The 16,051-nt window shown below is 52.0% G+C and overlaps 1 protein-coding gene across 1 annotated transcript in view; it reads left to right on the top strand.

The window, feature by feature from the left end:
* EHMT1 (euchromatic histone lysine methyltransferase 1) overlaps window positions 1-16,051 on the top strand; it is a 460,745-nt gene that overhangs the window by 102,790 nt on the left and 341,904 nt on the right. The window contains exons 20-28 of the mRNA XM_079324230.1: window positions 387-541; window positions 2,107-2,274; window positions 2,647-2,791; window positions 3,609-3,686; window positions 4,917-5,032; window positions 7,204-7,290; window positions 12,007-12,085; window positions 14,113-14,288; window positions 14,905-15,094. Coding sequence (XP_079180356.1) covers window positions 387-541; window positions 2,107-2,274; window positions 2,647-2,791; window positions 3,609-3,686; window positions 4,917-5,032; window positions 7,204-7,290; window positions 12,007-12,085; window positions 14,113-14,288; window positions 14,905-15,088 — 1,188 coding nt within the window. The 3' untranslated portion in view covers window positions 15,089-15,094. The remainder of the gene's footprint in view (window positions 1-386; window positions 542-2,106; window positions 2,275-2,646; window positions 2,792-3,608; window positions 3,687-4,916; window positions 5,033-7,203; window positions 7,291-12,006; window positions 12,086-14,112; window positions 14,289-14,904; window positions 15,095-16,051) is intronic.

Here is a 16,051-nt window from a genome sequence, read left to right as displayed (position 1 = left end):
CTGCTGTGCTCTTTTTCTTCTTAATTTTGCAGCCCTGGGAGGCACAGTAGCTTTGGGAAAACTCAGCTTCCATCCTTTTCCAGCATGTTTGTTCATGTCTGTCACCTCTTTCCTGGATTGATCCAGATTGGTTTGTGGCTTAGAGACAGATGAGCTGTGTGTGTGTGTAGGGAAGGTGATGGATTGCTTTGTGTGCAGCCTCCCTGTCCTTGGTGTGCAGAGGTGGAGGGAGTGAGAACTCCCTGTTTGGCTGCTCTGAGGTTTCCCTGCCCACCCTGCATTCCCAGAGCAGGGTGAGGATGGCAGCCACATGCTGAGCACTGCAGGTGCAGAGCTGAGGAAGGTGGGGTTTTAAACATTCTCCACTCTGTTCTCTTTCCCTGCAGGAAGAAAACATTTGTTTGCACTGGGCTGCTTTTTCTGGCTGTGTTGACATAGCTGAGATCCTGCTGGCAGCCAAGTGTGACCTGCACGCCGTGAACATCCACGGGGACTCGCCGCTGCACATCGCGGCGCGGGAGAACCGCTACGAGTGTGTGGTGTAAGTGTGCCAGCCCCTGCTGCTGCTGCTGCCCAGGACAGCCCTGAGAGACAGAGCCCTGAGAGACAGAGCCCTGAGAGACAGAGCCCTGAGAGACAGAGCCCTGAGACACCCAGCCCTGAGAGACAGAGCCCTGAGAGACAGAGCCCTGAGAGACAGAGCCCTGAGACACCCAGCCCTGAGAGACAGAGCCCTGGGACACCCAGCCCTGAGAGACAGAGCCCTGGGACACTCAGCCCTGAGAGACAGAGCCCTGAAACACCCAGCCCTGAGAGACAGAGCCCTGGGACACCCAGCCCTGAGAGACAGAGCCCTGGGACACCCAGCCCTGAGAGACAGAGCCCTGGGACACCCAGCCCTGAGAGACAGAGCCCTGAGAGACAGAGCCCTGGGACACCCAGCCCTGAGAGACAGAGCCCTGGGACACCCAGCCCTGAGAGACAGAGCTCTGAAACACCCAGCCCTGAGAGACAGAGCCCTGAGAGACAGAGCCCTGGGACACAGAGTCCTGAGAGACAGAGCCCTGAGACACACAGCCCTGAGACACACAGCCCTGAGACACACAGCCCTGAGAGACAGAGCCCTGAGAGACAGAGCCCTGGGACACAGAGCCCTGAGAGACAGAGCTCTGAAACACCCAGCCCTGAAACACAGAGCTCCTGAGAGACAGAGCCCTGAGAGACAGAGCCCTGAGACACCCAGCCCTGGGACACAGAGCCCTGGGACACCCAGCCCTGAAACACAGAGCCCTGAAACACAGAGCTCTGAAACACCCAGCCCTGAGACACAGAGCCCTGAGACACACAGACCTGAGAGACAGAGCCCTGCAACACAGAGCCCTGAAACACACAGCTTCACACAGAGCCCTGAAACACCCAGCCCTGAGACACAGGCCCTGAAACACACAGCCTCACACACAGCCTCACAGCCTCACACACAGCCCAGGAGACTGGGATAAAGGGCTTGCTTTTCTCCCAGGCATGGGGGGTGTGAGGTACTGGCTGCTGCCAGAGCTGGTCAGAAGATGTGGAGTGTTCTGGAGTCTGAGGGGCTGTGCTCAGCCTGGGGTTCCCAGCAGGAAGGTGTCAGGATCCTTGATTAAAGCTTTTTTTCCCCACAACTAGCATGGTAACAGGCTTTTCCTTTGCTTCATCCCTGCTCTGAATAAAGCCATCATGTCCTCACCTAAAGCTGGTGAGTATAAACAAGGGCCAAGTCCACCACCAGTTTCCTGTGGGATTCTTCCATTTCCAGCCTGCTCTTCCCACCCCATCTTTCCCTGCCAGAGAGAGTTTCAAGCCTGTCTGAAGTTAGGCTGGTACCAGCAGGGTACCTGAAGCAAGGCAAGGTTTTCCCAGAGCTCTCATGGGTGCCCAGAGCTCCAGTCTGTGGCTTCTGTCAGAAGGATTCACTGAACCATGCTTAATAAAGAAAACTCAGGTGATTATTCACTACTACAGATTCTTTCTCGTCCCTTAAGAGCTGGCTGGAGGATGTGATTCAGCTTTTTTTCCCCTTGCCTGGTTTCTCCTGGGGAATCCTTATCCTTCCTTGCTGTTTTGCAGTCTCTTTCTTTCCCGTGGCTCGGATGTCACTTTAAAGAACAAGGAGGGTGAGACCCCACTCCAGTGCTCCAGCCTTAACTCTCAGGTCTGGGTGGCCCTACAGATGAACAAGACTCTCAAAGAATCATCTTCTGAGAAGCCTGCCCAGATAGACAAGGTGGTGAGCAGGTGAGAATAGGGCTGGCTTTGCTTGTGGGTTATGAAATGGAGCCCTTGCACAGGGAAGGCAGGGGGCCTGGTTTAAGAAAGAACTGTGTAGCTTCTTAAACTGCTGTGAAGTTCTGAGCTAAGTGTGAGCTTAGCAAGAACTAAGCCCATGCTGATTCAGTCCATGGTTTGCAAATTCATCCTCCAAATAAAAATACTCAGAAGCACAAAGAACCATCTGTAAGGCAGGGTGGAAAACATGAGCTCTGTTCTAGGCTGAATGGCTTTGAGTGCTCAGTGCTCAAAGACAGTGATTCTGCCCCAGGATGGCATTTGAATGGCCCCTTGTCTGGGGGCACTTTCCTTCTGTGACAGTTCTTTCTCCACTGGCAGGGACATTGCCCGGGGTTACGAGAGGATCCCCATTCCCTGTGTCAATTCCGTGGACAGTGAGCCCTGTCCCAGCAATTACAAATATGTGTCACAGAACTGTGTCACCTCCCCGATGGACATCGACAGAAACATCACTCATTTACAGGTGAGGGAGCCTATTCTGGGCTGTGCAGTGCTCCTCAGAACAGATTTGGCATTCCAGATGGGAATGTTGAGTCCTGATATTGCCATAATTCCAACTAAGGTTGAGTGCCTCACCTCCAGCTCTTGTTGTAGGAGATGGGATTTTGATTTTCTTCAGTTTTGAGGCTTAAGCTGAGCTTTGTGTTCAGCTGTAGCATTGGCCATCTGGTGCTGGCTGGTGTGGCTCCCATTTATCCTTGTTTTCTCTTCTGAGGCTGGAGAGTCAGGGATTTGTTGTTTGCTGCCTTCCCATGGACTGCAGCACCCAGGCTGAGCTCTTGGCTGTGACACTGCAGTCCTGGAAGGGCTGGGTGGGGAAAGCAGAGCTGGGGAGGTTCAGGCTGAGGGTGAGGCCTCTCTGGGCACAGCTCTGAGGTGGCTGAAGTGACCTTCCCAGGGCCAGCCCCTGTTGTGCAGCTGCCTGGAAGGGCTGAGCTGGCTTGGAGATGCTGGGGCACAGCTGCATCATCTCCCTGCTCTGGTCCCTCCTTGGAGTTTTCCTTGTCCTCAGGTGTGGAGAGCAGCTCACAGGGCATGGGGGAGGGTTAACAGCAGGGGAACATCCTCTCCTAGGCAGAGAGGCTGGTACAGAATGAGATCCTTGCAAGGCAGAGTCCTTTGGTGCTCATTGCACACAGAAATAAACAATGGGGTAAAGCTGCCCCTGAAAGGTGGAGCTGCTGATCCTTCTCCTGAGGAGCTGCAGCAAGAGGGGCAGATGTGGTTTGCTGACCCAGTTGTGTGAGAGGTGTGGAATTAACCCTTTGTTTCTCTTGCAGTATTGTGTCTGTATAGATGACTGCTCCTCCAGTAACTGCATGTGTGGCCAGCTCAGCATGCGCTGCTGGTACGACAAGGTGAGCACACACAGCCCCTCCTGCCTCACACAGGGCCTGCCAGCTGAACTTGGCCTCATTCAGGCCCTTGGGCAGGGCTTAGAGCAGCCCTGGGCTAGTGGGACATGTCCATGCCCATGGGAGGGGCTGGGATGAGCTGAGCTTTAAGGGCCCTTCCAACCCAAACCATTCCCTGCTTCTGTAATTCCAACTCCTTTCTTCTTGTCTTAAAATGCCTGGAGTTATAATCTCAGCTCTGAGACATGTGTGATAATCCAAACTGCATGCTCAGGGCAGCTTTTCTTGTGTTATTTATTTGTGTTCCCCTCTTGCCAGCTGAGCCATTAATTACACCATGTGATGGGAGCATTTAATAATCCATGTGTGAAATCAGCTTCCATTTCAGCAACGTGGAAAGTGCTGTAAGATGTAAACAAAGGGAGGGGAGTAGAAAGATTTTTTTTAAATCTGCTTTTATTTATTGTGATTCTCCTGGATGGAGGCAGAGTAAAGGTGTTTTCACTGCCACATTGCCAGAAGTCAGGTTTGTTTTGGGTAAATGCTTCAACCCTCCAGGGGAGTTTTGAGATTCATCTTTGGGCAGGTGCTGCAAAGATCAGAAGTTTTGTGAATCTCTGCAGGTTTCTCCCAGGGGGAGTGTTGGCATCTTTCTTGGCTTTGTAGTCATTTTATTTACACATTAATAGGTGATTACACCTTTCAAGCCTTAAAAGCCAAATTTGTTAAACATGATAAATTGCATCCATCGCTTCCTTAATCCTGTATGTTGGTAAATAATTGAATTGTAGCTTTTTTTGGGAGTGGTATTTGGGAAGGTAGTGTGGTTCACTACCTTGGGTGTACTGGCCTTGGACTCTGCAAGTTCAGGCTTTATTCCAGAGGCAGACTAAGCATCCCCTTCTCCCCTCCAGCACAGCAAATTGCAATAATGATGCTGATGCATACCAGTTTTCTGAACAGCACTGGGAGGTATTTTTTTAATGGCAGGCAGCAAAAATCTAAATGCTCTGGCTGTCTATCAGCTGTGGGTGACAGTGGTGACTGTGCTGCTGTCAGGGTAGAGCAAAACCACTGCAGAACCTGAGCTCTGACACTGAGTTTGGGGAGCTTGGGGCACGACTCCCCTGTGGGATTCTCTGGCCTGTTTTTACCCTGGGGAGAATTTCTGCCTGTGGTTTTGGGGATCCCAGGAGCAGACAAATAACCCATCTGGGGTGGCTCTCTCCTCAGGATGGCAGACTCCTGCCTGAGTTCAACATGGCTGAGCCCCCCCTGATCTTCGAGTGCAACCACGCGTGCTCGTGCTGGAGAACCTGCAGGAACCGGGTGGTGCAGAACGGCCTCAGGTGAGCAGGGGGCCAAACCCAGCAGGTCTGGGCAGCACCAACCCCAAACCATGAGCTGTCTGGCTCTCAGCTCACCCAGAATCCCACAAAACCCAGCACAGAAGCTGAGGCTGGTGGGATGGAAGTGGGTTCCTGCGTGCTGCTGGTGGGAATAAAGCAGCAGTGGGTTGATGAGCTCAATTAACATCTCAGTTAATATTTGCACCCTGCCCATGGCACCAGCAGGTGGGAACTGCAGTGTTCCTTCATCAGGTGACCATAAAACATACAAATGGCTTGTGGGTTTGCATGCACAGCCCAAGTGGGGTGTCTCAGGGGGAGAGCTGGGAAGGACATGGCAGCAACAGAGCTGCAGAGGATGAATTCAGAAATCTTGTAAGCCAGCAGTCTAGATTAGAGATACAGGCCAGCATGCCCAGACTTGGCTGCTTAAAATTTCCAGGTTCTTGGCATGATTCCCCCTGAATTGGATGCCTGTTGGCCTCGCTGCTCCAGGTTAGACTGTTGGGATTTTGGTACCTGGCTAAAAATGTCAATGCTTGGGTTTGGACCTCTGCTATGGGGGAGTTTGCCATTGCACTGAGTTCAAAGGGATCCCACTGGAAAAGAAAGGGCTTTTTAGGATTTCTTTGTAGTGCTGACAACACTCTTTTTGCAAGCTTTGTAGTTTCAATGACATTCTGCAGTGTTAAAAATTAGCAGGGAAGAAACTGGATGTGTTTCCTCAGAACTTTACCTCTCTCTGGTTTTCCCTGCCAAGCTCCTGAGCTCTGGTGCCTCCGTGGGTGTTTCTTTAGGAGCTCTACAGCTAGAGCTGTTGCTTTTGCATTTTTTGCCTTGCTGAAGTGTTTTTTCTGAAGGATGGCAAGGTTTGGGAACCCAACCACGAGCTGGGGAGAGCAGCTCTGCTGGGAAGGAGGGTCAGGTGCTGGGCAGAGCTCAGGGTCCCCGGGGAGGCAGGGGGGAAGGTCTGCCTTGGGGCTGCAGCTGACACAGGGGTGCTGCTGCTCCATTTTCAGTGCTTCCTTTATCAGATTGGCTCCAGATTAGCTCTGCCTGGCAGAGCACACGTATCCAGCTGGCAGCCTGGCCCAGCTCAGCTGGCAGGCTCAGCTCGGAGCCCTGGTCCCGCTGCCGCCCGTGCCCGCTCCAGTGCAGAGCTCAGAGCTGAGCTGGGCTCAGCCAAGAGCTGGGGGAGCTTCCCCAAGCACCAAACCCAGTGTTAGACCCTGATTCTCTGAGAGCAATCACTTTCTGAGGTTGTGGTTTGACCTGGTGAAGCTGTGGGCAAACAGGATAAAACTCACATCCCTTGGTTTGAGCTGACAGTGCAGAGGGAGTGGGTGGGGGGAAGAGAAGTACTGGGAAAAGCAACAGGGTGAAGTTAAGGTGAGCATCAGATTTCACTTAATTCCGATAACAGCCTTGCTGAGAGTGGGTTTTGGTTCCCTCAGGGATAGAGGAAGCTTTTCCTGCCCTGGAGACTGTTCATCCTGCACTTAACTCAGGTTCTGGCTGAGCACGAGGCAGAATGACTTACAGGATTGTTTCTCTGCCTATAAACCCCATCAGTACAATTCCACAGAGCAGCTATTACATCAAGAAGTCTCAAGTTGCAGCTTTTCTTTCTTGTCTTTCAGCCAGGCAGCTGGATATGATGGAATTGCTGAATGCCCTGGCTTTGGCAGAGGGCAGAGGGGTCAGAGCACTTAGCTCAAGGTGTTCTTTAGTCCCTGGGAGCTCCCTGCCTTCCCCCTGCACAGCTCCACTGCTGTAAATCCCTTCCACCCTCCCTGCTTCCTCCAGGGCTGTGTGGAGGGGAAGGAAATGCTGCTGGTGGGATTCTGCTATCCTCTAAATCAGCACACAGAGCATCCAGCCCTGTGCCCTCTTCCCCAGCCCCTTGTTGTGCACCTGGGCAGGCAGAAGGGGCTGGCTGGCACCTGTCCCTTGTCCCTGGGCTGTTTCCTTGCCAGCATCTGCCCACAGCTGGGAGCTGTGGGAGTGGAGCATCCCTGCAGGGTGACAACGGGAGGGTGAATATTAAAATCCTCTGGGAGTGTGTGGTGATGGAAGGTGCTGGCTTTTTGCTCATCTCTCCATGAAAATCTGTTCTTTCCAAGGAGTGCTGCTGTCAGTGTGGCTTCATTTCCTCTTTTCCTCTTTGGCAGGACTCGGTTGCAGCTTTACAGGACACAGAAGATGGGCTGGGGAGTGCGAACGATGCAGGACATTCCTCTGGGAACCTTCGTGTGCGAGTAAGTTGTGCAGCTTTCACAGCCCAGCACTTCCCAAATCCTGCACTGAGTGAATTGTGCAGTTCCATCAGCTCAAAAAATCCTGTCCATTCCCAAATCCAGGAGTAAAGTGTGCAGCCATCAGCCCAGAAACCCCAGCACTTCCCAAATCCTGCACTGAGGGAGTTGTGCAGCTTCCATCGTCCCAGAAACCCCAATACTTCCCAAATCCAGCACTGAGTTGTGCAGTTTCAATCATCCCAGCAAATCCCATCCATTCCCAAATCCAGCACTGAGTGAATTGTGCAGTTCCATCAGCTCAAAAAATCCTGTCCATTCCCAAATCCAGGAGTAAGGAGTTCAGCTTTCACCAGCCCAGCAACCCCAGCACTTCCCAAATCCACAATTCATTGAGTGAATTGTGCAGCTTTCATCAGCCCAGAAACCCCAGCACTTCCCAAATCCAGCACTGAATTGTGCAGTTTCCATCAGCCAGAAAACCCCATCCATTCCCAAATCCAGGAATAAGTTGTTCAGCTTTCATAATCCCAGCAACCCAGGGCACACATGCTTTGCTCCCCTTCAAGGAGAGGTTTTCATGCAATTCAAGCTGGCACTGAGCCCAGCTGCTGCCCTCAGCCAGAGGTTTCCTGACTCCACTCCCTGCTCTCTCTGTCCTTCTCAGTGTGGTGCTTTCTCCACCACCCTCTGTCTTGCTGGGATCTGTGCTCAGCTCTTCCCCCTTTGAAACACAAGTGGTGGGGGGAAAACACATTTGGGTTGTGCTGCAAAATGTGCTCAACTCCCGTGTTTGCCACAGATATGGGACACTGCAGGCCAGGGCAGTGTGGAAGAACTTTCCCAGCTTCAATCCTGGCTTCTCCAGAGGTTCTCCAGTGTCACAGTCTGATTCAGCAAAACAGTGAAGCACTTGGGGTTAAGCACATGTTTTGGCCATGACTCAATAAAGTACTTAGGCACAGAAATGTTCAAATTTATGTTGAGTGAAAAACCTGTCATCAGACCCCACAGTTGGAGGCTTTAAAGTGGTATATGTACTTTATTAAATAGTTTGGAAAATGTTTCCTTCATTGCAATACTGCAGTGATTGAAGACCACCTAAATAAAGCTGGACTCATGTCTGTTGTGGAAATAGGTGCTGATGGTTTTTAGGACTAGTTATTGATGTGTTACAGAATTGGGTGGGGGATTGAGGAAGATTATTGCAGTATTTAAAAGAAAAAATAAAGGCAAAGGCAATTCTGCAGTGGATTGGCCAAGTGTTTCTTCTGTATCAGGAGCTGCCAGCTGCTAAAATATTTTTTAGAGGTAAAGCCAAAAGCTGCTGTTTGTGGGGAATATCTCAGGCCTGTCCATAAGTACCAAAGGTCCCAGAGTCATGGTGCAGTGCCCAGGGACTGAGTAAACTGTGAGTAAACTGTGAGTAAACTGCTCCCAGGGGAAAAGGCAGTGACTTCACCAAATCCTGCTGGAGTAATCACAGAGGAGGAGCAGGCAGTGAGAGCAGCCCAGGGGAGGGGTGGTGAGCACAGTGCAGAGCATGTGGGGCTGGTGGGGTGCAGATCACACAGCCTGGCAGCCCCACCCTGCTGGCACTGTTGGGTACTGTCTTCATTAGCTAAATGAGCTGCATACTGAACAGCTGAGCTAATGAACCTTGTGCCCATGCACATTCCTCCTCTGTCACACTCATTTTCTCACTCACCAAAACCAAGTCCTCAGCTCCACCAGTCCTTCCTGTGATTCTCTATGGGCATCCCATAGACCTGGTTCCTTCTTTTCCTGCTCTCTGGAAAGCAGCCCCAGTGCTCAGGGCTGCCAGGACACAGCAGATCCCAGGATCAGCTCCTCTGGCAGAGCATTTTGTGTTCAACACCTGGATCAGAGCTCTGGCTGGGCAGTTGTTTGTCCAGTGGTTGTTACTCTGCTTTGGAAGGATGATGGTATTGGTGTGCCCTTTATCCTGTAACTCTTCATAGGCACCAGGAGGGGCTGAGGGAGCTGGGAAGGGGCTCAGCCTGGAGAAATGGAGGCTCAGGGGGCCCCTGTGGCTCTGCACAACTCCCTGACAGGAGGGGACACTGAGGGGGACAGGGACAGGACAAGGGAAAATGGCCTCAAGGTGCACCAGGGCAGCTTCAGATCAGAGATATGAAAATGGCTTTTTGCTGAAGGAGGGGTCAGGCATTGGGATGAATCTCTCAGGGAGGTGCTGGAGTCACCACCTCTGGAAGTGCCCCAAAGGCATCTGGATGTGGTTTGGGGTGATCATGGTGGTGCTGGGTTCATGGTTGGACTCAATGACCCTGAAGGTTTGTCCCAACCCTGATGATTCTGTGATGCTGTAACTGCCTCCTGTCCCTCCAGCACAGCCCTGGCAGCAGCAGCTTGGTGAGGGAGGGGTGGCAGTGTCACCTTCCTGTCCTCCAGGGCTCCATGGAGCCTTCAGCTCTGCAGCTCTCAGGGCTGTGCTCATGCTCAGCTTTCTCCCTGGCTGTTCACAGCTGCTGTGGCTCACCCTGTGCTGCTGCTGCTGTGGGATGGGTTGAATCTGTTCATGCTTGTTGGTAGGTGGTGGAGCTGCTCCTTCTGCAAGCAGCACAGCTGCTGCTGACTTCTGTTGGAATTAGTGGGATGCAGAAGCCAGAGGATCTGGTCTGTTCCTTTTGGATCCATTTATGGGTTTTGAATATTTGCTTTCTGTTCCAGTGGTGCTTTAGGAAGGTACCAGCTGCACCAGGGCAGGTGTTTTAGCCAGGCAGAGAAGCCCCAGGCCTCCTGTCTCCCACCTCCTGTGGACAACACTGGGGCCTGTGCTGGGGGCTGCTCCTTGCTCTTGGTTTTTGCATGGAATCCCCTCTGATCACACTGATTAGGGTTGGAAAAGACCTCCAAGACCATCTGTTCCAGCCTCACTCAAGGGCAGGCTGTTTGAGCAGTGATGAGTGGCCCTGTGGAGCTCTGGGATGGAATTATTTACCATCAGTGTGCTGGGGAGGAAGACACTGCCTTGGCCACAGGAGCTCTTAAATGAAGGGGCTCCTGCAGGTTTTTGGGAGGAACATGCAGCCCTTGCACATCCTTCCCTAACTGTGGGCCTGGAAAATCAGGGATCTGTTAGTATCTGTAAACAGCCTTGGGAAGGAAATGAGTTACAGGAATAGGTTTTAAAGGAGCATTAAACCAACGGTTTAAAATTTGATTGTGGTATTTTATTTCATGGAATTATAAACCTGCAGTGGCTGTCCCTGGGCCTCTGTGGGCAGAATTATTCAGCTGTTCTCAGCTGCTGCTGCCTGCTGAGCCTTTCCACAGCAATTTCTCTCCCTCTCTGGCCACCTTTCTATGCTTTAGGCCTCTAAGGAGTGGGTGATTTCCAGTAGTGCAGTGGTGAGGGCAAACAGGAGGCTCCCAGCTGGGAACTGCAGCCAAAAATCCCTGGTCACAGAGCACAGGGATCCTCTCCAGGTTCATGTTTCCTGGCTCTTGTCCTCCCCAGCCTTGGAGTTAAAAGCTGCCTTGAGCCCCAGGGGGGTTGGAGGCAGTTGTTTAACACTTGGAATATGCCTGCAGGAATGCTGTGAGAGTGGCTGCTGGCCATGGAAGTTCTGTTGATGCTGCAAAGAATATTTATTTGTGTGGTGAATCCTTTGCTTGAAATAATCAGTGTTTCATTGCAGGCTGGGAACACTTACATACCAAAATCACAGAACCACAGACTAGTGTGGGCTGGGAGGGACCTTAAATCTGTGCCATGGGCTGGGACACCTTCCACTATCCCAGATTGCTCCAAACCCTGACCTTGGACACAGAAAAGCTGCTGTGCTGCTGCTTCTTTCTCACATCCTCCCTCAGTCCCTGCACTCTGAGTCTCTTATTTTGACTAAAGCAGCTCAGGGCAGGAAGTGTTGAACCTTGACAGTGCAAAATTATTTAAAATGGAGATAGGGAGACAGAGGTGGGAGCACCAGTGCTGTGGGGACTCCTGCAACAAACAGGGACCTGTCTGGCTGTGGGGGTGCATTTGGTCCTTCTCAGCAAGCCCAGGCCAAGCAGCACCTGCTTCATTCTCCTTGGAGAACCTGCCTGGCACCTGTTTTTACAACAGGGTGGCTGTAGCTGGGACTATTGCTCACATTAATTCTCATTTATTCTCAGGAGGGATTGAGAAGAAAGCCCAGGTCTTTCCAGGGATCCTGCCAAGTTAGGTTAGACCTAAGATTTTAAACCAAAACTTTTGAAGTTGTGTAGGCTATAACTGCTCAAAATATCCTGGAAAATACATGATGGGCAGACACAATGTTTTGTTTTGGGGTGGGAACAGCATGAACACTGCAGTGGTTGTGGGACAAGCTGAGTCTGACTAGGAGCTTCAGCAGACTTGAATTCATGTGTTGATCTTGGCCAGCAGAAGATTAGCAATAGGAAACTTAGTCCTCAGGAAAAAAATAAATTGATTTTTAATATTAAAGTGTTTTTAATACCATTAACATGATTTTTAATATTATTTAAGTGTTGCTCCGAAGAGGTGGAATTTGGTGCCAGGTTTTCCCTGCTGGGAGTTAGCAGAGCTCTGTTTGGTGGCTTGGAGCTGGCCAGCACTGTGGCTGTGGTTGCCCATCTGTGTCTGGGCTGCATCCCTGTGCTTGTCCCTCCCCAGAGAGGGGTGTCCAGCCCTGTGCTCCCTGCACTCACTGCTCCTGTGCTGCCCCACAGGTACGTGGGGGAGCTGATCTCCGACTCCGAGGCCGATGTCCGTGAGGAGGACTCCTACCTCTTCGACCTGGACAACAAGGTACAGTGTGTGCAGCCAGAGCCCAGCTCCTCACAAATGCTTGTCTCCATCCTGATGTGCAACAGAATCCTGCAGAGAGCACAACTGCTGTGCTTCAGTGGAAATGTGGTTGAGTGAGAGTCAGGGCTGGTTAAAAGGGCAGCAGAACCAAAGTGTGCTGCCCACGCCACTTTTGAGCAAGATGTTCTTCTGTCAAACCCCTTGGAGCATCCTGAGGTCAATTGTCCAGGTTTTGGTACTCCCAGCCTGGCACCTGTGTGATTGGCAGCTCTGTGAGTTCTTCATAAAGTGATGATGAGCTTGAAAGATTTTTTAAAAAACCCAACAAACCCTGTTCACTCAGGAAGGATCCATCAGACACCCTGGCAGGGGCTTGTTCTGCTGTTTGTTCCCCTGCACTGCTCTGTGAGGGCTCTCAGGGCAGAAAGTTTGCTTTGTAAAGTACAATCTCAAAGTTTTAAGCAAGGCCATGACTTCAGACTGCCCCTGGGAAAGGAGAAGTGAGAAAAGGTGAGCTGGGGACTGGAAGGAGTGGGGTAGCTTCCAAGAAAGGCTGTAAAACACTCTGTGCCTTGTTTGTGTCATCAGCTTGTGACAAAGAAGCTTTGCTTTATTTTCTATCCTCTTCTTTTTTTAAAGCAATACACATTTCAAGAGCTGAGAAAAGATAAATAATGAGTCTGGTATGAAAACTTGGGGTCAGGCTGTGATTAAGAAGTTGAAAAGGACTTTAGCCTGGTTTATGAGCAAGAGTCTACCTGGGCCCTGCCCTGACTGACAGCCCTGAGGGAAAACCTCTGTGCTGGCTCCTGGGAATCCTTCAGGGAAGGGAGATCAAGGTGGAGCATCTGGAGAGAACAGGGCACCAAATGGTTGGGGGTTGGTTAAAGCTGCCCATCAGGCTGGGCAGAGGAGGGCAGGGCAGAGCCAGCAGTCCTGTGTCCTCCAGAGTGCAGGGGCATTGCCAAGGGTGTGACCCCAGCCCTGGGGGCTCCAGCTGCTGCTGTGCCTGGAAGGAGTGGCTTGAATGGGATTGTGCTGTGGTGAGAGTGGCTGGGTTGTCTCTTCTGTTGTCTGGGTGGACATTTCTATTATTTGTGTTGTCATTTCTGTTGTCTGGGTTTTTGTTTCTGGTGTTCCTGTCCCTTGAGGTGATCATGGGGTGTCCCAGCTCCTCCTGTGGATGTGGGTGCTGCCATCCTGCCACCCCCCATGGCATTTCTGTGGATGAAACTGGGGAGTGAAATCATTGATTGCTGAAAGCAGAGCTGCTGACCCCGTGTGTGCTCAAGGCTGTTGGGCTGGTGCCTCCCCAGTTCTGGGGATGTTTTCCTGGGCTCCTGCACCCCCGAGTGTGAGCTGGCACAGCTCATCCATTAACGATCCGAGGTGCTTGTCCAAAAGGGACTTGGAGCACCACTAATGGATCCTTTTGCTTTTGGCCTCTTTGCAACTGAAATTAGCTTCTGTAATTAAAGCCTCTGCTTTGCACAGTCATTCTCTGCTGGAATAAAAAAGCCCTGAGGGGGGTTCTTTTATTTTCAAGGAAAACAAAGTATTACTGCTCTCTGGAAAGACAATTTCTGTGTTCTCACTTTCACTCTTATCTGCAAAACCCTGTGTTTTCTCAAGGCTCTGGCTTTGTGTTTCCAAGCTGTCATGTTCAATTAGAGGACAGAGCAGATGCCTGTTCCCCTGTCCAGGGGCTGGTACACCCATAAGGTGTCTGCACTGAAAATCAATCCAATTCTGGCAAACTGGTGCTTGGACTGGGAGAACTGTTGTTAAAAAACATCTCTAGGGGTGTGTGGGGTCAGAGTGCTGAGCAGTAAACTGTTTTCAGGGTACTGTTGAATCTAAATTGCATATAAAAGTCTGTGTGTGTGTGTGTGTGTGTTTCCAAACCCCCAGTGAGTGCCCTGCCCTGGAGCTCTGGAGCGTTGCTGGAGAGCCCAGCAGCCTGATGAGTTACCTGAGGCAGTGCACCCCACCCCAGCGTGCCCTAACGAGCTGTGCCCCTTCCCCAGGATGGAGAGGTTTACTGCATCGACGCGCGTTTCTACGGCAACATCAGCCGCTTCATCAACCACCTGTGCGAGCCCAACCTGATCCCGGTGCGCGTGTTCATGTCGCACCAGGACCTGCGCTTCCCCCGCATCGCCTTCTTCAGCACCAGGCACATAGAGGCGGGCGAGGAGATCGGGTACGTGCCCACAGCCCCCCTGCTGCCAGCTGGGCACTCCTGCCTTTGTCCCCAGGGCCCCTCAGTATCCCCCCCGGGGTTTGTAATCCCCAGCCTGGGCAGCAGGGGAGGGGGGATTCTGCCCCTGCAGAGCTGCCCCAGCACAGGAAGGAGCTGGAGCTGCTGGAGAGTCCAGAGGAGGCACCAGAGCTGCTGCCAGGGCTGGAGCTCCTCTGGAGGCAGGCTGGGAGAGCTGGGAGTGCTCACCTGGAGAGGAGAAGCTCCAGGGAGAGCTCAGAGCCCCTGCCAGGGCCTGAAGGGGCTCCAGGAGAGGGACAAGGGATGGAGGGACAGGACACAGGGAATGGCTCCCACTGCCAGAGGGCAGGGATGGATTGTATTAGGTAAAGGAAGAATCTTCTCCAGTGAGGGCACTGAGGCTCTGGCACAGCTGCCCAGAGCAGCTGTGGCTGTCCCTGGAGCTGTCCAAGGCCAGGCTGGATGGAGCTCTAACGGGAGGGTCCCTGCCCATGGGACAGGATGAACTCTGAGGTTTCTCCACCCCACCATTCTCCGCAGCACCAATGTCCCGCTGGCTCCCCTTTGCCCTGACCCCTCCTGTCTCTCTCTCTTGCAGCTTCGACTACGGGGACAGGTTCTGGGACATCAAAGGCAAATTGTTCAGCTGCCAGTGCGGTTCACCCAAGTGCAAACACTCGAGCTCGGCGCTGGCGCAGCGGCAGGCGAGCCCGTCTGCGCAGGGCGCGCAGGAGAGCGGGCTCCCCGACACCAGCTCCGCCTCCGCCGCCGGCCCCTTCTGACCCGCCCGGGAGAGAGCGCACAGACATACAGAAATAAAATAAAAAATAGAAAAGGAAAGAAAAGAAAAAAAAAAAAAAAAAAAAAAAAGGAAGAACCCCGCTCAAGGAAAGCCCAGGGTTTGTGACACTTCGGGCTGTGCCACCGACTGTTACTCGAGGAAGGAGTGAAAGCAGATCCCGCCTCCGTGCTGTTCTCCCCTCCCTGCTCTGGAAAGCTGCTGCCTTTCACAGCTGTGTGTGCAGGGGTGGCTGTTGCATTTTTATTATTTCTTTTTTGCCACCCCAGCTGTCCTGGCCTCCTCTCTGAACGCTGAGTGTCAGAATCAGGGAGAGCCGCCCGTCCTGGGATCGTGGCTCGTTGCCTGGAGCCCTCCCCGTGAACTCTGCATCCCTGATGGGACCTCCTTCCAGCCAGGGAGCCTGAGCTGCTGCCTCTGGGCAGCTTCTGCTGGTTGGTTTTTTGTTGGTTTGGTTGGTTTTTTGGTTGGTTGGTTGGTTTTTTGTTTTTTGTTTTTCGTTTTTTTTTTTCGTTTTTTTTTTTATATATATATATATAAAAATGAATAATTCCTCCCCCATCTCGCAGGACGTTGTGGTGGGGCCCTACAAATACCCTCAATTCTCTCCAAACCCCACGGCTTTTTTTCTCATCTGATGAGAAGAATCCCAGGATCTTTCCAATCCCTGTGGCCCTGGCTCTCTCCCTGCTGGATTTTCTCCGTTCAGACCAGCTCTGCTCCACGCCCTGCTCTGTCTCAGTGTTGGGTTCCTCCGTGAAGGAATTCCCCTCACCCCTTCCCTTGAGTGCTTTTAGAGAGAAGAAGGCTGAAGAGGATTTTACAAGACACTAATTCCTGAAGAAAACCAGTTTTACCCCCCCTTTTTTAAAAGATAAAGTGAATGAAATATATATTATAGAGGACCTGGGCTGGCTGGGGTGGACAGATGTGACATGGTGACAAG

The sequence above is a fragment of the Erithacus rubecula genome (genome assembly GCF_903797595.1).
Source record: "Erithacus rubecula genome assembly, chromosome: 21".
Taxonomy (NCBI): Eukaryota; Metazoa; Chordata; class Aves; order Passeriformes; family Muscicapidae; genus Erithacus; species Erithacus rubecula.
This window is presented reverse-complemented; position numbering and strand designations above follow the sequence as displayed.